The following is a 14,761-nucleotide window of genomic DNA, read 5'->3' as shown; positions in this document are numbered from 1 at the left end:
CTACTTATTTAGGGCAATTCCTTTAGTGACCCTAATCGACCTCAGGTCTATTATTTTTCTGGTGTCCCCATTACTTTGACTTACAACTCCTATTGGTCTTTTGAAAGTAAGATTAGATACCTTATAGAATTTTTGACTACCTAGATAATCTGTGTTAACTTATTCAAAGAAATGGTCTGACATTTTCAATAATTAAATGAAAAACAGATGTTTTGTATAAATCTAGTAACTTCTATGTTACTCTTGAGAAGATTTCTCTTAAGATAGTTAAGAATATCTAAAGAATAGAATTTTCTTTCATTTTTTATAATTCAAAAGATGTTCAACACTATATTTCTTTTACTATGTAAGGCAAAAAAACGCAATTTTGTGTCAAGGTACTTCCACTAATACAACAACTAGAGGAGACATTTGGAAATCTTTTAAGAAGGTTAGTTAAATCATAAGAGTGAATCTTGTGATATCATTTTCTTATAGTGATGAAAATACTGATGATCCTTAGACCATTCTAAACATGCTGCCTAAAAAATTGTATTCTCTTGCAACTATACAGTTGTGTTTTTTTGTTTTTTTTTTTTTGTGGTACGCGGGCCTCTCACTGTTTTGGCCTCTCCCGTTGCGGAGCACAGGCTCCGGACGCGCAGGCTCAGCGGCCATGGCTCACGGGCCCAGCCGCTCCGCGGCACGTGGGATCTTCCTGGACTGGGGCACGAACCCGAGTGCCCTGCATTGGCAGGCGGACTCTCAACCACTGCGCCACCAGGGAAGCCCTTTTGGTTTGTTTTTTAAAATTTTTATTGGAGTATAGTTGATTTACAATGTTGTGTTAGTTTCAGGTGTACAGCAAAGTGATTTTAGCACATGTAAATATTAAAAGAAACTGGAAAAGAGAAAAGCTTTAATTTCATGAAGAAAAATGTGTTCATTTTTACTGACCTCAATCTATTTATTGTACCATTTTTAACGTGTTAACATCTCAAGATACTAATATTATGAAGATCAATTGTTAGTAATGGATAAAACTGACTTCTTTCTTCAGTATTTTGATTCTAATGAGTGTTGTAAAATATCATTTATATGATGGTCAAGGCATCTCCCAGTTAACACCGGTCTCCTTGTGGTCTAGGCCAGGCAGTACATGCAGATGCTGCCCAAAGAGAAGCAGCCAGTGGCAGGCTCAGAGGGGGCGCAGTACCGGAAGAAGCAGTTGGCAAAGCAACTCCCTGCTCATGACCAGGACCCTTCAAAGTGCCATGAGTTGTCTCCCAAAGAGGTGAAGGAGATGGAGCAGTTTGTGAAGAAATATAAGAGCGAGGCTCTGGGAGTAGGAGATGTCAAACTACCCTGTGACATGAACGCTCAAGGGCCCAATAAAACATACATTCCTGGAGGGGATAGAAGCACCACGACAGCGGTAGGGGCCATGGAGGACAAATCAGCCGAACACAAAAGAACTCAGTATGTAAGTGATAACAGTCACCATGTTGGGCCAATTGGTATATTTTACAGGTTCATTCCATTTCTTTGAATGGCTGGTGGGGGGGCGGGGTCGACGGGGAGGAATACAGTTACTCTGTTTCCAAAAGGGAGTAGATGAGGGAAATGAATTATAATTCAGTTTAGGCTTATTTTAGAGAATTATCTACCATGTTTGAAGCCTTGGTCTAAAGCCAGGTTTTCTGATTATCTGTTGCCAAAGATAATTGTGAGTTTTATGTATACATAGCAGTTAGCATTGGTGTCGTGCTGGAATACAACATACAATCTAGAGTCTGTTTCTAAACATAATTTTGATGTTAATTGTCTATCTCTTCCCATAAATAAGAATAATACATGCTTAGGTTAATTCAGTTTTGCTTGTGAGAACATGCCTAAAATTCAAACTTAAATTTATGTGGATATATGGTCAATCATACTTTTAAAAAGTCTCTCTAGAGAGGGATATTGAAGTCTTTTTTTTAATGCCTTGAAAGTAAAAGCAAATTGTGACACAGATGAACAAAAAATAAGAACTAAACTTACTGTAATGTGTTTCTCACAGATCCCGTTAGCACATCAACCAACAAGGTTTAGTCCTGTGTTAAAAAAAAGAAGAAAAAAGTACAATAATTTCTAAAGTAGTCATTTTTGAGAGAACTACTAAAATTGAAGTGAAAATTACTATTAGCCTTTTTCCATAAGCAGCTTTAATTCAGAAAACAGTGCTCTGTTACACAAAGGGTGCAAGAATTAGGTTTGGAGAAGCTGGAGAAAGCCTAGAGATTCCTTTTCACAAATACTAGCACCATATTGCCTACATGGACAAATTACTGATTTCAGTAGAAATTATTTCTCTTGAAAGTGGTTTCTCTGAATTCCTACTAAAACTGTTGATGAGAAATGCCAGTCTTAGGATGACTAGATTGTTTTGGCTGGTTTCGCTTTCAGTCCTGCTACTGCTGCAAACTGAGTATGAAGGAAGGAGACCCAGCCATCTATGCTGAAAGGGCCGGCTACGATAAACTGTGGCACCCAGCTTGTTTCGTCTGCAGTACGTGCCATGAACTCCTGGTTGACATGATTTATTTCTGGAAGAATGGCAAGCTGTACTGTGGCAGACATTACTGTGACAGTGAGAAACCCCGGTGTGCTGGCTGTGATGAGGTATGTTCTCTGGGGCCACCTAAATGCAGGCTCCTTTTTACACCCATCTATGGTTTCTCCACCATGTTAACCAGGCCACCCTTAGCGAGAAGGTAAGATGAATTAACCAAGCATTAGTTGCTTTATTTATATCCAAAGAAGTTGAATGAAAAAAACTTTAAATTTCAGTCATTCTGAGTGTCCATGTTAACTGAGTTACCTAATGAAATACTGTCCAGAAACGTAAAAGATTGATTTGAACTAAACTAAATAATCACCCAAGTTCAAGCTTTCGGTTGTTTTCAGACTTCACACCCCAAAAAGTTGACTGATATTCCTTGTGGATCTAAATCCCTTATTGGTCTAAAGAACCTAGCTTGGTTATTTGTAGTAAAAAGGAAAAAACATGATTGATCTTATTTTTATCCTCTTCCCAGCTAATATTCAGCAATGAGTATACCCAGGCAGAAAACCAGAACTGGCATCTGAAACACTTCTGCTGCTTTGACTGTGACAACATCCTAGCTGGGGAAATATACGTGATGGTCAATGACAAGCCCGTGTGCAAGCCCTGCTATGTGAAGAACCACGCTGTGGTAAGAGACATCTTGGGATGTGGTAGCTTTGACCTGCCTTATTTAAGCCTCCTACAAAGGAGAAACAGAAAGCACTACTCTTAAGTAGGAAACACGTGATTCCTACCATAGGGTGTTAAAATCCAGGTAATTCAAAACAATACATGCACTGACTAGGATGAACCACCTCAAGATTCTACCTGTGCAGTTTACACTATAAACTGCTACTTGATAATCAAATCCCCACCAAAAAAAAGTTCCTTAATGGGAGTGAGATTGATTGATTCTCATCATACAGATCAGATTTCACTTAAATTAAGGTATTTAGGGGCTTTTCATATTGCTTTAGCTCTATTTTAATGTTTATATTTCTGTTCTTGTTACCAGATCACCCACTGTGGCTTTGTTTTTGCTACCTGTAGATTGTACAGTGCCTATTTCTTAAACTCTCATTGAATTTATATATATAACAAAATTTGACTTGCATATTTATATTTATTTGCATGAGCCAAACATTCAAATATTTAATGTGAAAGTACATATATATATATATATATATATATATATATATATATATACATACACACATACACCCTGCTTACACAGAGCTTCTGTTGAATGATTGCCCAGAGATAGATAAATAAAGAGTAGATAAAGAAAGAGTTGGCCATATGTGGTAAAGCTTATAACCCAGGGGGTATTAAAAGGATAGATGTTTACTTTATATGCAGATAAATAAGTACTAGTTAAAGATCTCCCTGAGCTATCAAGTAGAGGAGACTCCTAGCTAAGGAATAAAATGATATATTTATTATGTATAGTTCTCGGAGTATGATACAATGAAAATACGGTAAGAAGTTTTGGTGTCAGTGCCAGTTTTCAACCTTTACCCACTGCCCCCAGATATAATCTATCAGCTGTCATCTTCTATCAACTCTGCCTCATCGATATATTTCAGATTCTCACAGTTACAACTACTCTACTTCAGATCTTTATTTTTTTGTTGTTTGGATTATTGTAGTGACCTCAAATTTGGCCTCCCCACTTCCATTCTTCTTGTTCAAAGCCACCTTCTATAAAGATGGAAGATAATTTTTCTAAAATGAAAATCTGATCATTAAGCCTTTGCTTAATAGATCCAGCCCCTTCTTATCTGTCCAGCCATTTCTACTAGTTATCTAACCCAAATCATACATTTCCCAAGTTACCTGCATTTCATAGTTTATACACTGTGCTTTGTCTTCTGCTCACACTAATTCCTTTGTCTGATATGTCCTCCTAGTCCCTGTTGTTTTTTTAACTTATTTATTTATAATTTTTTTTTGGCCACGTCACACAGCTTGTTGGATCTTAGTTCCCCAACCAGGAATCAAACCCAGACCCCCGGCGGCAGTGAAAGCGCTGGGTCCTAATCACTAGACCGCCAGGGAATTCCCTCCCTGTTTTACTTGACTGTGCCTGCACATTCCTCCAGACTCAGTTTAGGCTTAACTTTTTTTCAGAACACCTTTCCTGATTCCCTACCCCAAGCTCCACCCCTTTCTCTCTGGCTAGGCTGGATGCCTCTCTTCCCACAGGACTCTGTGTATGCTTGCCCACGTGTGTGTAATTGTTAATGTCATTCATCTGTCTCTTCCACCAGACTGTAAACAGCTGGAGGATAGAGCTTGCCTCTTTATTTTCACACCCTCAGTGTTTGTACTTAGGAAATGTTTGAGTGACTGACTTGTGTTTTAACATTTCTCATTTGCTTTGGGGGTCAACATGGACCTTCCTTATACCTGGGGATAAGATGTTGAATCATCATATGGCCTGATACGTCATTTAGCTAAAAAAAAAAAAAGCTTCTCTAAATGTTGTTGCAACAATTTCTCTACAGAAGAAGATTATCATAATGTGCATTTTACACATTACAGGGGTATGTTACCTTGGTTTCAAGGAATAGAATGTAAACTCCATGAGGGCAGGGATTTTGTCTGCTTTTTTTCTGTTCTATTTCCAACACTAGAACAACACAGTAGGTACTCAGATATTTATAGAACAAAGCTGTAAACAGATGAAGCTCCTTTATTGTTACAAGCTTCTTTCCATTGCATTGCAATAATCATTGGAGAGGAATAACCACAGATATGATTAAAAAGAGAATGAGAATCTCTAAATCATTTAGTTTTATAATATGGCATGATTTCTTTTAGAAGGTTTACTTTCTCAGTAAGATACACTATTGCCATTTGCTTAATATTAAAATGAACATATCTATCCATCACCTGAATAAACCTTAGCTGATAGCAAAGAGAGGTACCCATGCAACATGCTAAATGATATAAAAATTGGAAGATTATCTAGTTCAGGGAATTGATCTGCTTAGATCTTTTTTTTTTGCGGTACAGGGGCCTCTCACTGTTGTGGCCTCTCCCTTTGCGGAGCACAGGCTCCGGACGCGCAGGCCCAGCAGCCACGGCTCACAGGCCCAGCCGCTACGCGGCATGTGGGATCTCTCCAGACCGGGGCACGAACCCGTGTCCCCTGCATCGGCAGGTGGACTCTCAACCACTGCGCCACCAGGGAAGCCCTGCTTAGATCTTTTAATCTTAAAAAGAAAAAAAAAAAGGAGTGAGAATACAAATTATTTTTAGACCTGAAGCCAAAAACCCAATTCAAAACAGGGCTTTTCTGAGGAAAAAATTAACGTGGAAGGAGGAAAATGAGAAATAACTTAGTTTGTCTCTTCATAGTCTCTAGAATTCTAGTCTCAAATGGCCACCCCCAGAATTCACATCTCTGAGATTTCACAGGATCCTCCTGCTAGAGAGCACATTACAACAAGTGTCATTATCAATTTTATATTGTGTATACAAATAAATAAAAAGTAGGAGGGATTGAAGGAAATAAGAACTTACTGAATTATTAGCGGTTTAATTAAGAATCCAGGAAAGGGCTTCCCTGGTGGCGCAGTGGTTGAGAGTCCGCCTGCCGATGCAGGGGACACGGGTTCGTGCCCCGGTCCGGGAAGATCCCACATGCCGCGGAGCGGCTAGGCCCCTGAGCATGGCCACTGAGCCTGCGCGTCCGGAGCCTGTGCTCCGCAACGGGAGAGGGCACAACAGTTAAGAGGCCCACGTACCGCAAAAAAAAAAAAAAAAAAAAAAAAAGAATCCAGGAAAAATCTAATGCCAAGCAGAAAGTGGTGAAGTACATCATCTCCCTGACTGGTCCTGGAGTCTCCAGTCCTTTGCTTGGGACCTGGGCAGCTTTCAGATCTATGAAGAATGAGGGATTGGTAGTTTTTACCTGGGATCATGTCAGACTTTGGGATGAATGGCAATCAAATTATTAATAAAACTAAATTTCATGAAGCACACAACAAACCCTAAATTCCTATACCATTCAGCGTGCTAATTATTTTTTTTTTACCAAAACAATTTCTTTAATTTTACGTGCAGTTGAACAGTAGTTATCACTTTTTTTTAATTGCAAATGAAAATGTGAGTTTTGAAAAATTATAAAAAGATCTACAAACATGAGAGGGCTGAGATAAAGAAGGTAGATCATGGTCTAAAATCAAGGGAATAAAAACTTGAGTGTGAAATGCTTCTATTGTACACAAACAAGTTTTAAAATATTGAAAAAATAATATGAAATATAGAAAACAACAAAGGGCAACATTCTAAATGAATTACAAAGCTATAAAAAATGAATATACACAAAAGCAATTGCTTGCATGGTGCAGCTACAAATTAGGAGTATGTTTGTAATCAAAACACTCATTTTTGTTGTATTCAGGAATAGTGGATCGATAATGCAAAGAGAGTATCTCCCTTGCTTCTCAGGGAAGATTGGGTTGACATAACCTGTGAATTAAGGAGCTACAATCTCTGTAATTAGAAGCCTTGTAGTTCTAAAAAATATGGAAAGTATATTGCAGGTCTGAAGTGAATATTTATAACAAGGCCTCACTTCACACCCTAAGCCAGTTCACCCATTGAGTGGCAGCCACACTTTCAGGTCTTTTCAAGTAAGAAGGCTTAGGCTAAATGACCTTCCTCAACCCACCCACCCTCATCTCTCAGGAATTCCTGACAATCACATTAAGAGACCAAGGGTGTGGAAGATTAGTCACTTCGATGTAATGCTGGACAATCTTGTTGGTTTCTTCGTTTGTTATAAAATATTTAAAACAAAAACTTTAGACACATTGATTTATAATATATATAAACAAGAAGGCATATGAACTACCTAGTGTTTTGGAGCTCTCAACCGGGTAGTTTTGTTTTCTGCTGTAATATTGCCAGTTATTCATTCATTTTCTTTCTATACATGTCCAACTAAAGAAGAAAATTATGTGTGTTTGTGGGTGTGGATGTGTGTATGTCATATGCTTATTTGTACATAACATACATGTACACTGAATGGTATATGGAATATAAGTCTTAATGTTCCATGATATTAGATTATACATAAATTATGACATGACAGAAGCCAGTTAACTACAAGTTATATTTTTAGTGCAAACTAATTATTCTCAAACACTGTCAGTATTTTTTGACTGAGTCCTTAATTACTTTGAACATGATTTTCATTTACTACTGTCTAGAAATTAGTGGTGTTAATAATCTCATGTGTCATAGGTAAGACTGGTAAAATTACCACTTCAAAGCTTTAGTGAGTGACGAAAAATCTCTTTTTTTTAGGCCTATTTTTTAGAGCAGTTTTAGGTTTACAACAGAATTGTGAAGGAGGTACAGAGATTTCCCATATCCCCCCTACTCCCCTCACATGCATCGCCTTGAGCATTATCCACAGCACTCACCAGAGTGGTACGTTTTTTAACAAGGGTGAATCTACATGGACATGAATCATAATCACCCAAAGTCCACAGTTTACCTTAGGGTTCACTGTTGATGTGTATTCCATGGGTTTGGACAAATGTATAGAATGGACAAATGACATATATCCATCACTGCAGTATCATACAGAATATTTTCACTGGCCTATAAGCCCTCTGTGCTTTGCCTGTTCATCTCTCCTACCTCCCTGTCCCCTACTCCCTACCCCTGGCAACCACTGATCTTTTTATTTTCTCCATAGTTTTGCCTTTGCTAGAGTGTCATATAGTTGGAATCATACGGTATGTAGCCTTCCCAGATTGGCTTCTTTAACTTAGTAATGTGCATTTAAGGTTCCTCCAAGGCTTGACAGTTCATTTCTTTTTAGCTCTGAATCGTATGAATGTACCATAGTTTATTTATCCGTTTACCCACTGATGGACATCTTCCAAGTTGTGGCAATTACAAATAAAGCATCCAGGTGCAGGTTTTCGTGTGGACATAAGTTTTCAACTCATTTGGGTAAATACCAAGGAGCATGATTGTTGGATTGTATGATAAGAGTAAGTTTAATTTTAAGAAACTGCCAAACTGTCATCCACATTAGCTGAACCATTTTGCATTTCCACCAGCAATGAATGAGAGTTCTTATTGTTCCACATCCTTGTCAGCATTTGGTAGTATAGGAAAAATCATAAAACTTTTTTATAATTGCTAATGTACAATCTGATAGAATACACTAGAACCAAACACACTGCTTTGGAACTTGCTGTCAAGACTTTTTGCCGTGGGGATATCTTACAAGCACTGAGTCCTGTTTGGACTTCAACTGTTATTTCTCACAGTGTTCCACATATAGACCCCCATTAACAATTGTTGGCTATGAAGGTGAACGAGAAGAAGGTCATTCTCAGTTGTATATCTCTGAGGTTGTCATTCTCAGTTTAATCTGCCATCTGAAGCAATGCGCTGAGTTTGTTCTAACATGAAAATGTTACCATCACAGTTGGATCTCTCATCTTCTTCTCTTCTTTGTATAATTGACTTAACAGGTATGTCAAGGATGCCACAATGCCATTGATCCTGAAGTGCAGCGGGTGACCTATAACAACTTCAGCTGGCACGCGTCCACAGAGTGCTTTCTGTGCTCCTGCTGCAGCAAGTGTCTCATTGGGCAGAAGTTCATGCCAGTAGAAGGGATGGTTTTCTGTTCAGTGGAGTGTAAGAAGATGATGTCTTAAGAGGAGGGTACCAAGCAATATTGAGCCATAGCTAACCAGAGGGGTCTGCATTTCTACTGTAAAATGCAATTTAGAAAAACAAAAGGAAAAAAAGAAACTATAAAGGAAACCAGGAGGTTTTGTTCCGTATCTTTCTTTGATGTTTTTCCTTATCAAATTTTTCATATCAATTTTTAAAATCTGCTTTAAGCATTTGATTTTAAAAATGGTAAAGAGTTTTACCTTTTCTTGGCTTTCCAGATGTAAAATCTTTTGAGTTGGAAGCTTGGGTTTAATCATTCTTCATATTCCTGCCCCCTTTGTGCCAAACACAGTATATATGAAACATTTAGAAGTTAGTATTTGAATGGAAAGATGAGCATTTCATGTTCTATATTCTTTTTCACTTCTTGTATAAAATGAAAAGGAAATTAAACTTGCCCTAATGCCAAGGTTCTACGTTTATTGCCTCATCATATTCACTGAATTTTGTAGCGATACACAATGAATTCTTTTGACAGAGAAAATAGAAATGCAGCATAGTATGAAGAGCCGTTATCATTTTAATGCCTATGCATTTGCTATTTCCTAACTTAGGCAGAGGTGGCTTTATCGCATATCTCTATTTTTTTATTTGCTCTGCCTTTCAGTATTCTCTTTGTAAGCTGATGACCTCCATCTGTGGCCTTGAATATTTTATTGTCACATGTGGCATCCACACTTTTTAATTCTATAGATGATTTTTGGCTTGGACGTAAAAGCCAAGCCACTCCTTTATATTATGCTTTCAATCCAAAGAACATGCATACTTTTTGTATCCAAGAAACTATAACTTGTATTGTTTGCACTTGCCTGCTGTGGTTTGGATAGACTTTTTGCATGGTTTTCTTTCTTTTCTAATGGATACTGTCCTATGATGCCTTTTCATGGGTATATATCAAATGCCTTCTTTGCCTGTATACTTCCATCCTTAGATATTTCTAATGTTAATTCTGCCTTATCTACTTCCATACATAGCTATGCACTATGAAAATTAAATGGAATGAATGATATGTATATTATTATTCAAAATAAAGTCTCTTTCACTTTAGTACTTGTATCTTTATTCTTCGTATCCTTTTCATTTCAGAGCAAAAAAATCCTTCTGCAATTAAGCATTTGTTACAGCAGGGGGCGGTGTTTCCAAGCATAAAAAAATAACCCCCCACATAAAGGCTACTTCTGACAAAACAGGACAGAAACTAGGCTTTTCATTATGGTGAAGGGATAAATTTTATGAAACTTTATAATAAATGAAAGCATTTAAATTGTTGGTTTTCAAGTCATGCACGAGTTTTTTCTTTCAGGAAAAAAAATGTCATTTTAATTGAAGTTTGGGAAAGCTGTATTTTCTTGAGGTAAGTCTAACAAGTATTACTCTTATACTCAAATTGCAACTCTGTTTGGTTTTCTAAGAATTTTTTCATGGCAGCCTATTGTGAAAAGGGAAGCAAATGTGGAATAGTTTTAACTTCATTCTTCCTAATATTAGCAGGTCATGAGATTTCTTTTCTTCTTAGTCTGAAGCATTTGTCAGCAGGAGTAGCACTTTTCTCTGACACATACCCAGAATAATTTGATTTTTTTTTTTTTCAGCTCATGTCTGTTTGGCTAATAGCGCTTCTCCTAAATTCCACAGCCAGCTCCCCCGGCCCACCCTACCCCGCACTCACTAACATACAGATATCTGCACTTATTCCCTCTGCACTGTGCCTTCCCCAGCCATGAAAAGAGTGTCTTGAACACATCACCTTATCTAAGAAGTACTCTCATCCTGCATACAATCACAGATATCACAGATATCCATCATTGTCTATAAATATCACTTTATGCTTTCTCTCTTTTACCCTTATCTCAAATGGCAACAGATATATTTCCATCTTTTCCATGAAGTTGAACAACTTAATTTTCCCACACATGGCTAAGTGGGAATAAATTGAAAAAATTTCTTTGCATGCTAACAGGCCTACTCCACATGTCTGCCTGCGCAGCCTGCACTCTCCTGCGGCTGAGATTGAATCAGGCTGTTTTGGAGATGTAGAGGCTCAAGAAATTTGGCTAAATCCATCACTTACTACCTGAGACACTGATTGCGTGTATATTAGGCATTTCCTAAAAGAATAAACTACTTTGCCTGAGAAATACAGAACCACTTGTTTTGACTCATTACCCTAAGTTTTAGTTTGGCTTTCTAATACAACAGAATGAACTGTAATGAAATGTAATGCAAGAGAATGTGCACCATTTTTAATTGTTAATCAGATTTTTTTTAAAGAGGTCTTTCAAATACTTTGTCCTATAAGCACTTAACAAGAGTGGAAGATGGTTACTAGATTCTATAATTTTTATTTTTCCTCTAGCCCTTAGGATATGTTCACCGCCTCACTTTCCACCATCATTTTATATTCTGCATTGACCTCAATTCTAAATAATGGCTTACTTGGTACTGGCGCCAGAGTTAAATCCTTCCTTTGCAATGGGGAAAAGATAGGAAAGTAATAAATATTTCTATCTGAATGTGTGCATTTTTTTCTTCAAAAATAGATAATGGAGAATAAAGTTTTGGTCTACTTATTTCTTATGGGGTCAATAAATAGAAATTTCTATCATCCAGATCTCATTTACGTTCTATTTTTCAGATACATATAGCTTATCCATTTTTTGTACTCAATATAGTAGGCATTTGACTAACATGTCTATGTAGTTAGCAGTTGAGAGACCCTTACCCTGAAAGGGACTAGACAGGGAGGAAAAGAATACCAGAATATGAACCACGATAAAGGCACCACAGACAGTAAGAAAAGAAATGCCTTTTTCCCTTCTGCAGAAGCCAACATCTTGGATATTAAAAGGTATAATGATGACTTCTGATTCTCTTATTCCCCTGTTCAGCCGTGGGTACTTGAGAATAACAATGTTGGATGAGGAAAGAGAAGGGAGATATTTCTTTCCTGAGACCCAGGAAGTTCAAAAGAAGATTTTGACACATCAGTTGCTAAAGTATATTGAAGTAATACATTTATCATCCTTATTGGAAGAATCAGACATGTTAGAATGACTAATCATGAACTCATTCACAGAATCTGCACATAGCCTATTCATCTCTAAGCAGAAGGATTTTGCTCTTAACCTTTGAATACAGTTGTAATTTTGAGAAATCAGTGGATTCGGTTATCCAATCCCTTTAAGAAATACAAGTTACTCAAAGAGACTCTAGTCATCATACTTTTTGGTATGGTATCTTTTTTAATTTTTTTTTAATTTTTTTGGAAATGAGGGGATGAGGGTTGTTTTTCCTTTAATGAACTCTATCTGAAACTTCTGTGACTCTGAAGTCTTCAAGCACAGGTTTCCAAATCTGACTTTGAAGTATTTCAGCCCAATTTCACCAAAGGCAAGAAATTCATTATTGACTCATTCTTAAGGAATTTTCAACATGCAGTGTTTAAGCTCATCCAGCTTCACCATGGTTACCAAAGAGACACCACAGCCCAAGATCAGCATTAAGCCTCTGTCTCAAGATGCCCTGGCATATCTGAACTTGTCTTCTGGCTATTCACTTAATTCCTTGGAAGACTTATGACTCCATCAATGTCTCCATAAAATAGCACTTTACCACAAATTCTTACTAGATATGCCCTGCCCCTCCCTGACGTCTCCCGATTGAAGTGTTCAATGACAACTCTGACAACTGTACTGAATATTCACATATATGAAAGGGGTACATGGGTGTGTTTTGATCAAACAACCTGAAGCACATTCTGGCTTGATTAATAGATTTTTTTCATATATTTACTACATGTTTAAATAGCTTTAGCTAATTATTTTGTCTCTTCACGGGGACAACATGTCATTGTAGCTTCTATTTAATCTGATAATGTATTTTGAAACCCTCAAAGCAAGGTATCATTAACCTTTTATATTGTTTTCAATGGCATTTTATGCTGACATTTTTGAAGGATGCTATTGATTTTTCTTCAATACTTCCCCCCAGGATATCTCGACCTTCAGACAAATAGCAAAAACAACCTATACCCTGGGGTACCTTTACTAGAGCCAGCCATTATTGAATGCAGAGACATTCGAGTTGATGTCCCCATAAGTAGTGACTAACTGTGAAGGCAACATGGTATAGTTCAAAGGCGGGCTGGGGTCAGGAGTCTAGAGACCTTCTGGCTAAGTCCCACTGATCCTCTCCTCCTCACAGTTACACTGAGTAGGACAGAGGACAAGATTGTTGGATTTGAGGAGTCTAGGAAATAATAGGCCCAAGTGTGGGTTGGACATCTATGAATATATTGAAGTCACCAAAAATAAAAACAGGGAAATCAGTGGAGAGAAGAGTGAGCCAGAGGCTAAAGTCATTTAAAACAAAAAACAAAAAACCCATGAAGGAGTGTCCTGGAATTTGATAGAAGATGGCATCTAAGGGTAGAAATGGGTGGTAAAGTCTGTGGCCACATACTAGATATGCTTCAAAGAGCTGTGATTGTGAGGAAACAAAAAGGAATTCGTGGAAATAACAATGGAGAATGAGGAAGATACCTACCCCACCGGCATTGTGGAATGCCCATATGGGAGAAAAAATAGCTGGCCTCTGCTTGAAAGGTCTGGAAGGAAAACCAGGAATCAGTTGGAGCAAGATGAAGCTGTTGAGAGTACAAGGGAGTTTGCAGTTCACAGAAGTTGAGCATAGAGGTAAATTTAGGGAGTGTAGGAAGGGATAGAGCCAAATTAGGGGATTTGCAAAGTAGAATGGATATCAGGTTTCCAAACGAGGTCAAAAAAAATCTAGATACCTGGGGCAAACAGGACTGAGGGGCATACCAAGGTTAGTTTGCTAGAGGAGGATAAGTAATCAATTAGGAATGCTTTTGGTTGTAAGTAACACAGTTAAGAGTAGCTTAAAGACATAGGCTAGCCCAAATTTGGCTCAGAACAAGCTCTTTTTAATCTCTGTGCTCTGCTATCCTCTATGTGTTGCATTCCATTCTCAGGTTTGTCCTTTCATTCAAGCACCACTCCCTCACATAACAGCATCCAAGATACAAAGCAGAGCAACGGCAAAAGGTTTTACTTTCTTAACAAGGAGATAAATCTTTCCCAGGAGGCACCAGCAGACCTACATAACTTTTCCATTTCATTGGCTAAAACTAGTTCACATGCTCGTCCCCATCTGAAGAAAAGGAAAATAGTAGCTATGGTTGAGTTACTCAATCATAATTCATACCCTGAGAGCTGGGCATATGGCCACCCAGAAGAAAATTAATGTTCTGATAGAGGAAGAGAAGAAATGGCCGTTGAGTAGGCGAATGACAAAAACCACTAAGGTGAATGATGGTTTAGAGTTCAGAGTCTAGCTGGAAGGTATGGGATGCCCAGGCAGCTGTTTAGTTCTGAAGCTTGGGGTTTCTGTTGGCCTGTGAGATGAGCCAGGGGCATCATTTGGGGGCACCTTTCTTAGGCAGGATGCCACTTA

At 38.0% G+C, this 14,761-nt stretch overlaps 1 protein-coding gene across 2 annotated transcripts in view; it reads left to right on the top strand.

Annotated features, from left to right (window-relative positions):
- TES (testin LIM domain protein) overlaps positions 1–10,333 on the top strand; it is a 47,918-nt gene extending 37,585 nt beyond the window's left edge. For both annotated transcript variants that reach the window (XM_060156815.1, XM_060156816.1), the window contains exons 4-7: positions 1,127–1,462; positions 2,428–2,643; positions 3,060–3,218; positions 9,076–10,333. In XM_060156815.1, coding sequence (XP_060012798.1) covers positions 1,127–1,462; positions 2,428–2,643; positions 3,060–3,218; positions 9,076–9,264 — 900 coding nt within the window. In that variant the 3' untranslated portion in view covers positions 9,265–10,333. The remainder of the gene's footprint in view (positions 1–1,126; positions 1,463–2,427; positions 2,644–3,059; positions 3,219–9,075) is intronic.
- The last annotated feature ends 4,428 nt before the right edge of the window (positions 10,334–14,761 follow it).

Source organism: Lagenorhynchus albirostris, chromosome 8 (assembly GCF_949774975.1).
Source record: "Lagenorhynchus albirostris chromosome 8, mLagAlb1.1, whole genome shotgun sequence".
NCBI classification, from domain to species: Eukaryota; Metazoa; Chordata; class Mammalia; order Artiodactyla; family Delphinidae; genus Lagenorhynchus; species Lagenorhynchus albirostris.
The sequence above is the reverse complement of the archived record's forward strand: the minus strand, read 5'-3'. Positions and strand labels throughout refer to the sequence as shown.